Source organism: Phalangium opilio, unplaced genomic scaffold (genome assembly GCF_054372755.1).
Source record: "Phalangium opilio isolate 3A_F unplaced genomic scaffold, DU_Popi_V2 ptg000082l_1, whole genome shotgun sequence".
Classification (NCBI taxonomy): Eukaryota; Metazoa; Arthropoda; class Arachnida; order Opiliones; family Phalangiidae; genus Phalangium; species Phalangium opilio.
In genome coordinates, this window is record NW_028324189.1 from 2,210,726 (window position 1) to 2,228,932 (window position 18,207).

At 35.9% G+C, this 18,207-nt stretch overlaps 1 protein-coding gene across 11 annotated transcripts in view; it reads left to right on the forward strand.

Moving 5' to 3' along the window:
* The first annotated feature begins 52 nt into the window (after positions 1–52).
* chb (CLIP-associating protein) overlaps positions 53–18,207 on the forward strand; it is a 36,275-nt gene continuing 18,120 nt past the window's right edge. For 8 of the 11 annotated variants that reach the window (XM_089847511.1, XM_089847515.1, XM_089847514.1 and 5 more), the window contains exons 1-7: positions 53–192; positions 686–995; positions 1,100–1,222; positions 1,887–1,946; positions 2,020–2,111; positions 2,370–2,546; positions 2,632–2,711. In XM_089847511.1, the coding sequence (XP_089703637.1) occupies positions 810–995; positions 1,100–1,222; positions 1,887–1,946; positions 2,020–2,111; positions 2,370–2,546; positions 2,632–2,711 (718 nt within the window). In that variant the 5' untranslated portion in view covers positions 53–192; positions 686–809. Of the gene's footprint in view, positions 193–320; positions 481–685; positions 996–1,099; positions 1,223–1,886; positions 1,947–2,019; positions 2,112–2,369; positions 2,547–2,631; positions 2,712–5,442; positions 6,131–18,207 lie in introns of those variants that run through there. The other 3 variants (XM_089847521.1, XM_089847522.1, XM_089847512.1) reach the window with 2 other exon arrangements.

Here is an 18,207-nt window from a genome sequence, read left to right on the forward strand (position 1 = left end):
TGCGCATTGAACTAGTAATTGGTGACGTCACGCGTCGTCGTAATAATCCACTGTCGGAAGTTTTATCAGTCGCTGTGTTTGGACTTTGGAAGGCCGAGTCTTCGCGTAATTTCGTTATTAACTGGTTAATTAATTGCCATTTAATCGAGTTAGGAATTGGATAAGTTAATGTACTTATGGAAAAGTTGAACGGTAAGTTTCCTTGAAATTTTCAGGTGTGTTTGTGTGATAAACGTTAGGCCTAACGACGGGATTTTATAAAACTGGGCGGCCCGAGCCTTGGAGGAGGCTCGGAGCCCCTGCCTTCGGCCTACGCTTAGAGCTCAGCTAGGGAGAAACCGCTGGGGAAAATTGCGTTAAGCCTCGATCACTCCGTGGTTGGAAACTTTATTATGCATTTTAATAGTTATGATTATAAGTTAAAGACAGAAATTTGCAATTTTATTAATATTAAGCAACTATTCTTCAAGATGATATATAGTACTCAATACTGATTTGATTTAAATATGGTGTAGAATCTAATGTAAAACCAGCATGCCTAAGTTATTTATGTTGTTCCTTCCTTCTTTTCTTCATCATGTTTCTAACCATTCCCTATGATATATATCAATAATTACCGTTGAAGTCCAATTAAGTTATTTATAGTAATGCTAATTCTAATTGGAGTTGCATATAAATCATTTAGGCCATGTCTAAGCTGACCATTTGGTCAGGGTGAAGCCAGCCAGGTCACTTTGGCAACATAATCAACACAAAAATTCCTCGAGAACCTACCTGATAATTCCTATTTTACAAATCTTGGAAAAAAAATGGCCATGATGAGTTTACAAGATTTTGTCAATCCCATTGTGACAAGTCAAGACACTAAAAAACGTCTGCAACTGGGCACTGATGTTTTAGCCTTCCTTGAAAACCCAATAAACCCCATTGAATGTGAAGACACTGGAGTTTTAATTGATGGACTTGTCTCTTGGTTAAAAAGCAGCAATTTTAAGGTTAGTTTGTTTATTATGATTGAGGAGTTACGATGAATTTATTCTTTGCTAATTTTTTTACAATATCTAATTGAATTTTTTGTTTGTTTGTTTGTTTGTTTTAGGTGGCACAAAATGGATTAGAAACTCTAATAATCTTAGCAGAAAAGTTAAAGGATGAATTTAGACCTTACATTTCCACAGTTTTACCCGCAACAGTTGATAGATTGGGTGATAGCAAGGATCAGGTAAATAAATATCTTTATGTTTTTGGCAATTAAAATTAGTTTAAAAGATTAAGGAAGTTAAATAATTGACCAAATGGGGATTAAGGCTTTTATTAAACTAAAAAAACTGGATGAAACAGTATTTTTCAAGGACTTTTCATGGTGTTTCCTTGAGTATAATAGAAGTTTTAAATTTATTAATCCTTTGAAACTGCAGTTATGCTTTTAAATTTGCCTTCATTTGCCTTTATTTGTGTTAGTAATTGATGTAAAGTCGGCAGTCTCTTTTAGAAGTTGAGAATTAGTTTAATTTAAGTTGAAAGGAAACCTGTACATTGTTTATTATCCCTTAATGTTTTCTAACCAACAAAGTGACTTTAAAGAAAAGAAATATGCTTTTGAGAAAAGGTCTCCCACATTCTTACTGTTAGAAGTTTTTTTTTTTTAAAGGGGAGATTATCATTAATGATCCGCCCACACAATGTCAGACTAGTTTTTAAAAGTCTCCTCATAATAAATGCGGTTTTTTTTAATATACATAAATTATAGTTATTAAGCCACTTTCAAGATTGTGAATAAATAAATATAGAATTAATTTTAAAATAGGTTTTATTTTATTTTATTTTATTCATTTTGAAATAATTATAAATTAATTAATTATATTTAAATTGATTATTTATTTTAGGTCAGAGCACTTGCAAAATCACTTCTTTTGAAGTTAATGAATCCAGTGGCATCTCCCCAGGTAATTTAAATTAAAATTAAATTAAATTAAATTAATTACTAATAGTTATTAACGTTTTTTATTATTATTTCAGTATATATTTGAAAAATTAGCTCCTTCATTTAGTCACAAAAATTTTAGAATTCGTGATGAAATGATGTTACTCCTTAAAGATACACTTATTAGGTATTTAAATATATTTTTCTATATTTTATAGTAATTATATTAATTTGTTTATATTTTATTGTAATTATATTAGTTTGTTAATATTTTATTATAAATATATTAATTAGTTTGTAATTTATTGTAATTATTCAAATTTGTTTATGTTTTATTCTAATTATGTTAATTTATATTTTAATGTAATTATATTAATTTATATTTTAATGTAATTATATTAATTTGTTTATGTATTTTTGTAATTGTTTATTTATTTGTAAACAGACACGGTTCACAATCTTTGTCAATATCAAAACTAATGCCACAAATTGTGACTTTATTGGGTGATCCTAACTCCCAAGTCCGTGATACAGCCATCTTAACATTGGTAGAAATTTACAAACACGTGGGAGAAGCTGTTAGAAAGGACCTGAGCAAGAAATACAGCATTGCTGGACCAAAGTAATTTTTACTTTTTTTCCCTAAGTTTATAATTAATTAATTATCAACAATTTTTAATTAATAACATGAATTTTATAAATTTCAGGCTGCAAATTTTACTACAAAAATTCGACGAAGTCCGAAATAACGGCGAAGTTCTGCCAACTGCAACTGCAACTGATTTGGGTAAGTGAATCAAATAAATTTTAATTTGGCGCGAAATTTATTTAGTGTAGTACACGCGCGTATCGATAGATGGCGCTAGTGTGCCCTTTTCAATGTATTTGTTTTGGCGCGATAGTAAAGTACACGCGTATCTCGATAGATGGCGCTAGTGTGCCTTTCTCTAATTATTTTGGCGGGATAGTATAGTACACACGCATCTCGATAGATGGCGCTAGTGTCTTCATAATGAATTATTTTTGGCGGGATAGTAAAGTACACACGCATCTCGATAGATGGCGCTAGTTTGTCTTTCTCATTAAATGATTTTGGCGGGAAATTGTAAAGTTTTTACGTTGTGGTTCTAACGCTTCCCTATAGATGGCGTTAGTTTATCGAGTGTATTTTTGGCGGGAAAAATGTGTGGGAATTTCAAGTCTTTGATGTTGTAGTTCTCGCGCTTCGCTAAAGTTGCCGCCACCAACGTTCTTTTTTGCAGCTTTAAAGTTATTTTTAGGTTAAGCCTAATTAAGGTTTCTTCTCAGTGTTTAAAAACGAAGTAAGGCTTAGGTATAGTCGCGTTATATTGGAAGTTTACGTGATAAATCGATGGAAACGGCGAAAAAGGGTAAATGTTTATAAAATTTTATGCAAATCATAGTGTATTAAGGACGTGACATTAGAAATTATTGGAATTCCGATGTGTTGGAAAGTTTTGCGTGAATATAGTTGTAGTATCATCGTGATTTCGGCCTTTTTTTTGGGGACGGTGTCAAAATTGAGGTAAAAGGCACGGGATTATTGTTAGTCTTTGAAAAAAATACTTAAATCTGGTAGTTTGAGTGACAGACGATTGTTTATTGACCTCATTTAGACCCTTTCCAATATTAAGCCCCTTTTTGACATAATTTGATACAATTTTGATGTATCGGAAAGGGTTTTATTACTTCAAGAAAGATTTTTTTTCTCTCAACGGAGGCTTTTAGTTGACATAACCGTGACCTTGCTGTTTTGAGACATTCCAGAGATTATAGAGGCCAAACTGGGACTCGCGGATGGGTTGTATCTTAAGATAGTGCTATTTATAACATTAGGGAACCCCTTAAGCCAAGATGCTTTGCCAAAAGTGTGTTTTTAACTATAATATATTCAGGGTCAATATTACTTGACAGTAGGTAAAATGGCGGGTGTCTCCTCCTGACTCTGACATGGACTTCTAATCGTTACGATTAAAACAAACCCACCCTAATTTGCATATTGTCACGTGGTGGGGGCTGTTCAACTTTAATCCCCCCCTCCCCTGTGCTTGATCTTTTCCCTCCTCGTGGCTGTGACGCTTTAAAGCGTTTTCCCGCCTTGAGTCTCGGGCGCTGGGCTTCCCCGCAGTGCAGCAAAAGGGCGGGAAAACGGGGGAGAGGGGGGTGAATGGTAACGATCTTTAACATAGGAAAGATAGGCGAGGCTTGACTAGGAAAAGACGGGCCCGGCCGGCGTTTAAAATCTGTTAAAAATCTCGTAGATGCAAATAAAATTATCGAATTATTTGATAAGGATTAGGGATTAAGTTTGCTGGAATTAGGCTTAAAACGACTAAGTAGGGCACGTGCGTTATTAAAAACGCTTGGCGCGCGCCGTGGTATATAGTCAAGCTCGCGCAGTTTTCCCGGCTAAATCAAGAAGGCGGGAAAAAAAGGGGGCTGAAAATAAATATATTCAAACTTCATCCTTGGATCGTATTCTAGTTCTCATCTACGCCGCCGCTATACCCGAAAAAAAATTTCTCCCATTCATTTTAGTCGCGGCGGGGTAGGGAAGTACTTACCATAAGCGTAAGCCGGGTTTTTTAAAGGTCCCATATTATAGAATGCATAGTGCATAAAGGACCCCCATCTCAGTGAAAAATCCATTCCTGGTGCCGCCGGATGGGTCATTGTACCGATGCCTAATATAACCCAAAACTGTAGTTAAAATACTTTTATCTGTATGGCATGCATGAGACGGCATTAAGAAAAACCTTGGAATTAAACTTAAAAAAAAACGCCGGATTTTACAAGGAAGTGTGATATTTCGACCAATAATATAAGGTTTAAAACAAACCACGACGACGTCTGGAAACTATACGTACTTTGAAGCAGCGTCATCCAGATTTATACTTGGGATGTTTTGATCACGCTGGTAATATCGATCCAGGGAAACGGGTCTCTCTCTCTGTGTGTGTAGGAGAGGAGACCTTCTCTTATTCCAAAGCCTCTGGCTAGCTCGCCGGTTCCCTTCCTCATCCCAGAGTGAGTGAGTGAGAGAGAGCCGTGCGTTATGGGAAAAACAGTCTAACTAGAGGCATTGCGCGAGGCTGTTGTGTCCTTTTATCTTTCTCTCGCTCTCTCGTGTGCCAGTATGATCAATTCGTGATTTTATTCTGAAGAACGAAATTTAATTTTATTTCACGACGCCATGAAATCACGTGAATTTAAGGTGTTTTTACGTCACAATTGATTTTCTTCTGTTTCTTTCTTTCTTCACGAGAAATCGTGCACGCGCTCTTTTGTTTGTTTCGCTCGTGTGACGTCACCGAGTCCAGATTGCGAGTAAGATCGGCGTGTTTTGTTTAAAAGGGCCGACGGCATAAGGCGACCAGCCTTCCATGGGTTTAGAACGACTTTCCCGGTGTTTTTTCCATGATTCTGGCCCTAACATCGCGGCTTACGGTAAAGCGGCCATGAAATACCGTCGCCGCGTTTCCTTAAGCCTAGGTCCGCCCACCTTATACTGTCGGCTATGCAGATAGCTGAAATATATAAGGACATCCCTCTTAAAAAAGTATAAAACCATCCAACGAGCCCAGCCTTTCGTTCGTTACCTTATAAAACATATCTCTTAAAAAAAAAAGACGCGCGCCATGCCGACTTCCACAGAGTCCAGTAATTCGGATAGTACCACAACTGACCAACGACATCGCCCCGCTTCCAATAACTCGCTTCCGCTACCTGGATTAGATGATGTACTTCCGAGTGGTGATGGTTTACTTCCGCCCACGAATGGTTACGTTGTCAAAAATGGTGGTGACCGTCACGACGTCACGATGAATTTAGGTAACGTAGGCGCTGGACCAGCGTCGACTTCTTCCCCCGTTTCTTCGGAATCTTCCATTTCGTTTTCGGAAACGATTTCAATTTCGGAAGAAGTGTCAAACGGTGGCGGGGAAGGGACGGCTTCCTTCAGCGAAAGTTCCTTGACGACTGTCACCACTTCGGCCACGAGAAGTGGTACCGCCAAAAATGGACATTCGGGTATCGGTCGTCGGCGATCATTCGATAGTGTCGTGGCCGATGATGGTCGAATTTTGTGGGACGAGGACACGGATTGGATTATGTTGTTCGATAATATGTTGCGATACGCGGATAGAAGAAGTCGCGTCGCCAATTCCAGGTCTTGCGGTTGTAAAGGTAATCTATCCTCGCTGTTTTTCGAGTTGGCGAAATATTCACGTATTTATCCTTAATCCATACAATCGGGTAGATTTGTCAGGTCGATTTCCTTGTTAATTTTCAAATGGGACATTGAGGAAAGGATTGGGTATAGTAGTTACCGTGGTTACAGGTTTAATTTTGTAGGAAAGGGGCTGTATCCAAAAGATCCGCTTGGCGGAACGAATGGTCACTGGCGAAGCAACCTAACCAGCAGGTTGACAAGCCCTTTGAGTATTGCGAGCTATAGTAAATATTGTTTAAGCCTAGAACCGGAAGGACTAGCATTCAGGGAACCGCGGGGACAAAATAAAGTCTTTTTCCTGTTAGCTGTATCAGAAGTATATAATACTTCTCTTCGAGAGAAGTGTACCACTAAGCGCCTTAATTGTAACATGATTCTTCCTACCCAACATCATACTCGTGTTGGAACCCAATTTCGCATAGTGTAGAGTTTAACAGGGATTTTATGGTAAAGTTTACTCCCCTTGTAATGTTGGGTTTTACTGCAGAAGTAGTCGAAGTTTTACTACAGAAGTAGTCGAAGTATCGGTATTGGCATTTAGAAATTTGAGGGATATGTCTCGCTTAAGAATGTCGTAAATTTATTGGATGTTACGATATCGAATTGTATATTTGCTAAATATATTTTTTGAAAGAACGGAAACGCCTAGGGAGGTGGTGGTGTATACACCTGTATACTGACATACGCAGTATGACTGTTGTCTTAAATATTTACGAGATAATAGGGGCCCCCTACTTCTGGAAAAATAAGGTTGTATAGTAGGAATGTAGTAGCTAACAATCTGATGATTTACTGATATCAGGAAGACTAAAACTTATCAGAGTTAGTTGTAGAAAGAACATTAACGTTAAGAATTGCATTTTTTCTTACGACATAAAATTCGCTGTATTTATGGTTGGTCCCTACAGAGATATTTTCGGAAAATGCGTTTTCGCAGATCAATATCGAAACGGAGGGAAAAAAATTCCTTCTCTTATAGAGACAATAAAAAGTGATTTAATATCTTTTTTTTTAAACCTCTTTCGTCATTAATAATCTAAGAATGGGTACGATTTTTCAAAAGGAAATACCAGTGTTCATATAAACCTGGAAAACTCAGGGGAAATAAATAGTTGACAAAAAACTAAGGGAAATTTATAATTTTTAGTAAAATTAAAATTTATGGGAAACTGAAGGGAATTTATAATTTTTAGTAAAATTAAAATTTATGGGAAACTGAAGGAAATTTAGAATTTTTTGTAAAATTAAAATTTATGAAAAACTGAAGGAAATTTAGAATTTTTAGTAAAATTAAAATTTATGGGAAACTGAAGAGAATTTATAATTTTTAGTAAAATTAAAATTTATGGGAAACTAAAGGAAATTTAGAATTTTTAGTAAAATTAAAATTTATGGGAAACTAAAGGAAATTTAGAATTTTTAGTAAAATTAAAATTTATGGGAAACTAAAGGAAATTTAGAATTTTTAGTAAAATTAAAATTTATGGAAAACTGAAGGAAATTTAGAATTTTTAGTAAAATTAAAATTTATGGAAAACTGAAGGAAATTTAGAATTTTTAGTGAAGTTCAGGGAAAAGTTGGGAATATTTAGGATTTTAGTAAAATTCAGGGGAAACTCGGAGAAATTTATCATTTTTAGTAAAATTCAGGAAAATTTTTAAGGTTTGAGTAAGTTTTTTTCTGAAATGGTTACTGCAAATATAAGAAAACCACTCTCGTTGTTATTACTCCATATATTATAAAAAACCCTGGTGAAATCGGTTATCCAAAAGTTCTATGAACCCTGAATACTATTTTTACTTTTTTCTAACGAAGTAAAGGCTCTTTTGAACTCGCAACTAACTATTGTGGAATACCGGCAAGGCTTATTTCGAAATTGGTGATCATGGGATATAATACAATATCCCATTTAGCGTGTCATAAATATTTAACCCCCGCAAACTATCGTGACACTGTTCATTTGTTTGTTGGGAAACGTTTGTTCGCATAAGGAAACTCCATAAGAACCATCCCATTACCATGGAAAGAGAGAGGGAAAGTAATTAATGATTTTAATTATTTTCTAACCCTAACTTCCAAAATTTGGGACTGTATAACCATAATTCATTCCTACAGTGGTATAGTAAAGAACATTTGCCTAAAATTAGACTTATATTTAGGACAGGAAAATATATTTTTTTTTTAACTTGGAAAACTGGTGACAACTGAAAACGTAATTGGACCAGAACGATGAATAATTTTTATTTCTTCGATGATTTTAAGTGACTTTTATGACATTTTTTTCGTATAAATTATGTAAATTAAGTCAAATATAAAAAATAACGTCAATTTATGTTTAGATTTAAATAACTTTAAATTTGGTATAATCCTTAAAATTTCATATAATTTATGGGGTTCTTACTTCTTAGTAAGGTACGGTTTAGATTTTAAAATATGTAATAACACTGACTGAATTTATAATCAGTTTTTAAGTCACTTCTAAAAATTTGTCTTTTGAATATGGCCCTAAGGCGTTCATTTTTGGGCGAAATATGTCGTTGGCATTGGGGCTAAAATATTTTAATGAAAATTTTTATTATTAAAAAACCAAATGTGGGTGGTCCATTTTATGACGTAGTAGAGTATAAATAAACACTAATTTAAAAGAAGTATTGCCCTATTGACCCCTACCATAGGGGCCGCTCCCCGTACTGGAGGGTTAAAGGTTAAACATTGACCTTAATTCTTCGCCCGAGCAATATAGACTAATTGTAATATTTTTTTATCAAACGTAAAATCATCTTAAATCTGGGTTAATTGCGTTTTGCTGTCTTACTATAAAAATGAATCTGAATCTCACTGGGTGACTATAAGGTTAGAGGTCATCTCCTAAATTTAAATAGGATCTGAGAGCTTTTTAATTATTCGTAATCGTGTGGTGGGAAAAATTGGAGGATTAGTTACCCAATGACGTAGATACGTTACTATAGTAACTGATATACCTCATTTCCTACTATAAAAATTAATCTGAATCTCACTGGGTGACTATGACTATAAGGTCAGAGGTCATCTCCTAAATTTATATTACATCTAAGCTTTTTAATTATTCGCAAAGATGTGGTGGGAAAAATTAGAGAATTAGTTACCCAATGACGTGGATACGTTGCTATAGCAACTGATCTACCGCATTTCGTTCGTAGGTTATGTGCCGTTGATGAATTTAAAGGGTTACGCCCACCTTTCTAGAAAACGAAACAAAGGAAAGGTAATCTTAACATTACTGGGAGGTTTCCTTTATCAAGTTTTGGAAATCTAATTTTTGAGCGTGAAGCGCAAAGTGCGCTTTAACCGTGCCTCACGATTCTTTGCTTAAACTTCACCCATTTTTATTTTTATTTGATTGTTTAAAACAAATAACGCAGGTGCTATAGCCTTTATTTCGAACTGCCATCAAATACAACGAACCCTAAACACGCCGCCCATTTTTAGAATCTTATTTAAAGCCTATACATAGTTTTCAGGCAAGGAGGATGGATACCGTTTACACTGCAGGAGGCGAGGCTACTTTGTGCGCCAAGTAGCCAGGCCTCCTGGTGCAAATGGTATCAATCCTTTTAGTCGTACATTTTCCAAAAAGCAACGTGAATTAACTTCCAAGTGTTTACTATTATATCGCAGGGGGAATTTGGGGTATCGTGTTTCTTTATATGAAACCGGTGTTGGTGGTAAATTAACTGGAGGCGCTAATTGTTAATGAGGTTGAAACAGTAACCTGAATTAATAAATTATTACGAACAATTAAAAATTACGTTCGCTTTTTTTTAACTCCGGGGTTTTTAAATTTTTAGGGTGGTTTCCATTTTATTTTATGAAAATTAAAAAGTGAAATTAACGTTGAATTAAAATATCCTCACCTCACCTTTATGCGCTTGGGTTTATATTTCAAAATAAATTTTGGTTCTCTAGTGAGAAAGGACTTAGTTAGTATTTGAGTGCCTTCCTTTTTCACGTTTCGAAAGTCTATTTATCAATTGCAATTTAGGAGAAAACCAAGCTCCTCAAGGACTATCGCCTCTCCATCCTTTAGAGAACTACGGTTGCGATCTTGAAAGGGATCAATTTTATAATTGGGGAAGGCGTTGTTTTTCCACGTTGCAATTTGACCATACAGGGTGTTTCTGAAAAGGGGGATTTTTTTGGGGGGGCAATTTTGAGTCGAAAATGTATGTAACTTCTATGATATTTTGCCGTCAAGTTATATTTGGAGTATTTTACGGATGACCCCTTAATTAAACTAGATATTCTCTTTCAGTTTATTACTTAAATTTAAGGGGTCATCCATAAAATACTCAAAGGGTGGCTAATAGGGCAAAATTTCATAAGATTCATTTTCGGTTCGAAATCGTCCAAAAGAAGACTGCTCTCAATTACTGACGTACTTTTCAGAAACACCCTGTACATATTCCAAAGTTGAAGCTCCTATATTCTTTTACTATCGCGAACGCAAGTCACGTGTCGAAGGCGGTAAGGTTTTAACTACCGCCAAAAAATCGGTTTCCTTTTCAAAGGGAGCTCCCCCTGTATATTAACCATAGATATTAGGAACAATCTAAGCCTAAAATAAACTGTATAACCTTCTAATATACAAGCCCCTTTATGTATATTTCCAATATCTATGATATGATATAAAGTCTCTCCCCTGATTCTTAATGTCCTGAATTCGACGTCAAATCAACCTGACACTGAATCCAATCAATTTAAAAGTACCTTACATTCAAGGGGCTTCGTTGCCAAGTTGAACTGGGGTTTTCTTTTTGTTTTCTACACCTTCCCCTTCGACTCCCTAGAAGTAACAGTATATTTCTCATGGTGGTATCATAGCGCCGGTTGGTTGTTATTCTTTCATAAGAAACAGTGCAGTCGAAAGTGTACCACTGCCAAGTACCAATATAATCAGTTTTGCAACCTTGCTTTGTAACGGGGATAACGCGAGGTAGGCTACGGTTTTGAGGCATTCTAAGATTGTTGAGGCTAGGGTGATGCTCTGAATAAATATATATGTATACGGTACTCTTACCTAGCTAGACGTAGACAGCTGTAGGGAGTGTCATTTCACCATTTCGGGGGTGCAGGTGGATCGGGGTAAAGCCCCCGGAGGTTATAAAAAGGGTCTAGACCGACCGACCCGATCGAAGAGTCCTAGCTCCCCCCTGTAAATGTATCCAATCTCTTTTTCCCTTCCGTAGGCGATGTGTCTCTGGTCATTAATCTTTAGACGTTTTTTCTCCTGTCCAATATTTGTGACAGTGTATGTGTGACCAGTGGTGCTTTCATTCTACCTCGTGCCTCACGGTCAGTCTTGACCTCTTTAGGGTTAGATTCGAGGAGACCGGTCTGTTCCTCAAACAGGGTTCATACGAACATGGAAAACAGGGAAAACCTGGAAATATCAGGGAAATTGGTGTAGAGGAAAAAAATCAGGGAAATATCAGGGAAAATGAAAATTTCTTCGAAAAATCAGGGAAAATAAATTTTTTCCAAAAAATCAGGGAAATTAAATAAAGTGAAACAAATACACTTCAGTGGGACCCATAATCTAATTTGGTTGATTGAGCTAAATTACGACACTGACCTTCAAAATATCTTTTAAATCGGTCATCTCTGAAAACATTTCATTTCAAGTGGCCCCTATTTAGTCACTTTTTGCTTACCATTTCTAAATTAATTAGTCACTTATTCAACTAAAATTGAGCGTATGAGTGAGTATCAGCCCTGGTGTATGGAATTCTGTATTTTGGTACTGTCTATTATAACCTAACAAAGAATGGTAAACATATAATATTTATTTCGTAACCAAAGCTACTGGCAACCACAGAGGCATGAGCCTATATAATGTGGTTGTAGGTATAGTCTGGTTACCCTATTTGAAATTATAACACTCCTCCAATGCAAAAAAATGCACCTGGAAATTTATAAGAAGTACTCTGGAAAACCTGGAAATATCAGGGAAATTGGGTTTCGAAATTTCGTATAAACCCTGTCAAATGTCGTGCTCTCGCACAGAGCATTCAAATGAAGCAATGAAAAAGATTTCAATTAACGAAATTAGGCGAAATCCTTTCGAAATCAATTTCAAATCGGCTAAATCATAAGATTTCAAATCTCGCTCGCCATAAAGTGAAGCTACGGCCCCCTCGGTTCATTTTTTCATGATATCGAGTAGCAAAGTTGGTTACTGATTTAATTAGGACGACAATCTCTGTCCGATATTTGTGACAGTATGACCATTGACCACTCCCTTCTCTTGCCTCACTTACCGCCTTGACCTCGTACCTTTTTAGGGTTCTATTTCTCTGAAACTAGGATAATCGTCTTCGATGGTCATGATCTCGAGGAGTTGAAAATGGCCTTTAATTCAATGTTTTTAGGACGACAATCCCTTATCTACCCTATTTTTTAATTCAACCAAGAGTTGTTAAGGGGTTTGTTTCAGTTTTTGATAGATGGTTGTTGCGTGGGTTCGTGTAACGAACGCTACAGTTTTCAACTCTCACGAAAAATTATATTCTCGTATCTTCTAGTTTTTTTATGGGGGGATGACCTTTAGTATTGACCTTTCCCCCATTACCAAAAGAAGATGCCATTACCCGTAAATGTTTCGTAAACATTTGGACTAGCCCCTACTAGATCTTCTCTCTCTTGCTCGTATCCACAGCTTTCTTTAGGTTTATCATGTGGGGCCACAACGCCGTTAAATTGTTAAGAGAAAAAATATTAAATTGAGTTTCTGCAAAGGCTTAAAACTAGATTAGTCCTATCATAAATGTTTTAAGTGAATCTAAAAGCTGTCTTTGCCATCGAAATATTGTATTGTATATCAAATTTTTATCATTCGTAAACAATTTACTTGCGAGTTACGATTAGCATTTAAAGGCCGACTCGTTATAACTTGCCATTTCAACTTAGCATTTAAATACCGACACGTATAACTTGCCAATTAAGTTCTATCCAGAAGCGATGTCTAGTTTACTAGGGAAAGGTTTAAGATGCCTAAGTATTCACGCGCCATAGTCCCAGTCCCCCTTTCGATATACATTTCGTAAAAGGTGGCCGGACTATTTCGCTACACTCTCCTCGGTCGGAAAATACAAGTAATTTTCGTCATTCGCGTCGAGCTGAAGTGAGTTTTCAAGAACCTATGAGATGCTGGTTGTAATTTAGGCGGGGATTAACTCCGGACCTACTATACGTTTGAACTGGAGATAAAGCTGGAAATATGGCGAATTTAAACCTTCTCCCTAGTAAACTAGATATCGCTTCTTGGTTCTATTATAGCTTGCCGTTTAGGCTTAGCATTTAAAGACAGACTTCTATAACTTGCCAATTAGGCTTAGGCAAAGGAATGAAATAGGAAACGCGCGTATTTCGCGCCGATTACCTTTATAGCTGAATCCCAAAGAATTTCCATCTACCTCTTTCTTTGTGGAAAATCTTGTTAAGCCTAACTTCTTTAGTAGAACTCCCTTGCAATAATCGTAAATTTTCGCCGAGTCACGTATAGCGTTTTGAACATCATATTTTTGTATGTTGGTTGACTGACTTTTAAAGGGACCTTATATCCGAACTACAGTTTCAAGTATTTTTCGATATAAAAGGCCTACGTAATAAACGCATAAAAAGAAATACCCTAGATGCATTGCGATGCTGTTGTGGTTTGGTTTATTTTGGGAAACATCGATTGGTAAAATACCCATAGAGGTTTTTGCAATATTATTTTATTGTATTGAAAAAAAAATTAAATCATAAATACATTATTTTTTATTTGAAATTTGATGCCTTACCTAGGTTTGTATTAGAAATAAATTAAGTTGAAGTTAGTTGAAATAAATTTGTTTTATTAAGCTTGCATTTATTTTATAAAAAGAAAAAATATATGTATATATAATGATTGTAATCGTGTTTTGGGGTGGAACTAATATCAACAACAGCAAACAAAATTAGGTTAGCATGATTATTTCCTAGGAACGTTTGAATAATATTGTTCAAATGAAAATGAACAAAACAGAGCTTTCTCGGCATCTCTATTGTAGAGGGGCGAGTCACTAAAGTGTTTTAGAATTTGTTATATAATGTTCCACAGGATCTTATATTTCATTGGAGGTTCTTGTTACTGGTTTACAAATAAATATTGAAGAGCAAATGCAAAGGGCTCGTAGTGGTTAACCCCTCGATTTTGGGGGAGGAACTGGGAGGGGAGGATATTGTTTATAATTTCGTCAGTGGCGTAACGAATGTAATAATAGCCCATGGGAAACAAAACACTGACATGATCCATACTTTCTGAAACAAAGGGATACTTTGAAACCACCCACCTATATAGAAACCGCCCTCCTTTGTTTATTTAACAAATTGGTCAATTAAGCAGTTCATTTTTGGCAGCTAAGTACCTGCCTACCACTCTTTCTTAAAAGAAAAATTCAATAGTACCAATGTATAGTATACCAACCTCCCACTCCCAAAGTTTAAGACCTGAAATAAATAGCTTAGAATTGTTGAATCATTTAGGAAAGCCTTCCCCTCTAATGCTATAGTAACCTGAAACTGAAACCTTACTAGGCTCTGTAACTTCAAATAAAGGGAACATTACCTCTTATATTATTTTTTTAATTAATTAAAAGTACTTCAATATCCCTTTATTAATGTCATATATCCGTTACATGGTATCATTAAAAAACTATATTAAAATTACTTAATTTCAAAAATGGGAAATTTTTATTATCGCCTGGGATAAAAAAAAAGTAAAACAAGTTAAAAATGATTTTAATGCTAGTAATAAAATTTAATTGCTATTTTACACACACATAACAATCAAATAGTTTTTATGGTGTTTTAACGAGGTTCCCCCCTATTTTATTTTTTTAGCCAATCAGAAAATTTTTCCCCACTGAGATACGCGATTAAATTAAATGTGACGTCAATTTTTCAATCTGTCAAACCTCAATATTTATTTTAGTTTCTGATGAATGTTGAATTTGGAAAAAATATAATTTCGGGTTGTCTTTCTTTACTTTTCCAATTTGAAGTCTTCGGCGAGTTTTGGTTTAACTCCTGGGGCTAATCTTTGACTAGCTTTTTTCTTTTTTATTATTTAACTGAAATTATAATTTAAGGGTGTGGAACTTTTAAAAAAGAGTTGATGAAAATTCGACAATCAAGGTTTATTATCGAAGAATGGTTCAAATCGCCTAAAGAGTTGTTATACGAGTTTCTTTTTCAAATTAAGTGATTCACCCCTCGACACCGCCGTAATTAAGAGAAAGTTCCCCGTCAGGGTTTTTACTATTTATAATTAATTAATATAAATGTTTAGTTAAATATTGAGATAGTTAACTTAAATGGTTTCGTTAATATTGGATTTTTTTCATCTCTTAAGGGCATTTTGTTGCAGTGTTGAAATAAATGATTGGAGTAGCGCTTGTTAAGTCACGAATATCGTGATCGTTTCAAGAACGTAACTGTAGGTGTTGACATTTCTTAAGCCTTTTGATTTATTCAGGATTCTTTTTTCCTTTTGCTTGAGTAGATCGAGGGACTAATCACTCTTAAGTTATATTCACACTTACTCGGGAATTGGTTAGTCTCATTCCAGGTGAAATATCCCTGGAAACATAAGTTTATAAGATATGTTCCATAAGTTCGACATTTCTTAAGCCTTTGATTTATTCAGGATTATTTTTTTTTCTTGAGTAGATCGAGGGACTAATCATGTTCACACTTACTCGGGAATTGTTTAGTCTTATCCCAGGTGAAATATCCCTGGAACATAAGTTTATAAGATATGTTCCATAAGTATGACGCTACTTAGTAATGTTAGAGACTTAATTTTGCTGAGAGCGAGTTCTAGAACGACAAGCGAGTACTAAGCCTTAAAATATACACCTATTTCTCGGTGTGGCTATCCCCTCGATTTAGGGCTTCATGCTAATGTATTGCTAACTGAACTCGCAACGGGGTATTTTTTTATTGCTGAAGTCCTGATTATTCTTGATTCCATGTACATGTTTTTAAAAATTCATCGTTAAGTGTTGTTAGATTTAGGCTTAGCTATAGGTGGATCACAAAATAGTGTAGGGCTTCTGGCGCCGAATTAAATCGCAAGCGATGCAGATTTGGGCTTTTTCTGATTCACCTATAATCGAATAAGGAATAAATGTAAGTTCAAAAGGTTAAATTTTAACCTGTGAACTCCAACAACCTCAAAGTGCAGCTGTTTTTAAAGAAAAAAAACTTATTTAAACTTCACGAAAAATCATGTGATTTCTTATAAATTTCGTGTGGTTTATTTAATTGAATATTTTTTTGGATACAAAATGTAAAGGAGTATAATTGATAATCGTGCATTTAATTTAATTAAGGAAAATAATAATAATAATAATATTCTATTGTTTGTAATTTTTCCCATAAACCTTTTCGTTATATTCTGTTGAAGAATTGGTGGAAGTCGAGTGAACGTGATAATGAGTCATAAACCGTTCCAGCCGAACGTTACTATGCTTTGTAATGATCTCGGAACTGACCCCTACGCGTCCCTTAAATGTTTGCCCGGTTTTAGCGCCCCCACAAGGCACGATCGCTAGAGAAGTCGACCTAATCTCTATTTTCACCATCCCCAGAAAAAGTTCCTGGGATCCCATCGGGTCTAGCTCTACTCGACATTTTATTGTTCTGTCCAATTTTTCCTCATTTTTGGGCAAATAGGCCGTGACCCTTAGGGCTGAGAGCCCTATGAGAGGGGGTTAGGGGAGAGCTTGGCTCTCACACTTGGTAGGTATACCCAGTGAGCACTATACCCTAGAGGTAGTCCTGATGTGTTTGGATGCCCTGCCAGTTTAGGGTCTAGAATCTCCTTGTCATCAGGATTAGATAGACCATCAGGGTGATAAATTCAGACAGAAAGTATCCGGACCATCTGGACTCAGCCGGGTTTTGTTTCTCCCAATGGTTGGTTTTGTTTCTCCCAATGGTTGGTTTCCTTTATACTGGTCATCCTCTCTCAGCTTAAGTAGACTATACTCAAATGGAAATTGAATTAACAGCACTGCTGGCCATTATAGAAAATTCACCCTACTGGTAGAAATGTGAAAGAAATTCTGTCTCACCTCCCTCAGAGATGTGAGAGAGTTGGTCGAGGGTTTTTATCCCTAACCCTGGTTGATGTAGGGTGAGAGTTGGTCAAGGTGCTATTTAAAAAAAGGCGACTATTTCCAGCCCTGGGTGATGTAGGTTGACGTGTTTAGCATCGTTAGATAGAGGACGGTTTGGGCTATTATATCCTCAAATTATTGTTAAACTAGAGTTATGACATCTCAATATCATGCCGAGATCAAAAAATGTAGTTTTCAAGGTCATTGTTTAATACCCTACTATAAAATCATTCGGAAATGTTTCCTAGGCAGATAGCTATGTCTTATAATTAGTAGAAGAATCAATTATAGAAATCACTTGATTTTCCTTACCACATCTTCCCTTTAAAGGATTTACTGTACATCGTGAAGTATAATTAAACTGAAGTTATGACTTCCCACCCAAAGTTGAACGTCTGTACTGGAGTTGAGACTAACTTGAGAGTGAATCTTGAATTCAAAGCAGGCCTCTTCATTTTTAACATATTGACCGGCGTGGGAGGGGGCTGTAGTTTAATTCTTTTTCCGGGGCGAAAACAACTGGGCTATCAGTTTCCATTTGCAGTTGGTGTGGTGTCGAGCGAAGCCCTCCCGAAATAGACATAAGTTACGATTATAGTCCTCTCTATTCCCTTGATAGAGCCATAAATGCAGCCAAGCCTATTAGACTGTGAAGGGAACGGTTAAGACTTACTTGACTCGGTTCTTCATCTCCCTTGGGGAAATGCGAGTCTTCTTAATGCTCTAGAACCAGCTCGTAAAAATATATATTGTATTCTACGGAGAAAAAAATGCCGAAAACACTCCATTCTGAAGTGTAGAACATCTTGGGTTTTGAAATTAACAATGAGCGATATGCTCCATATCT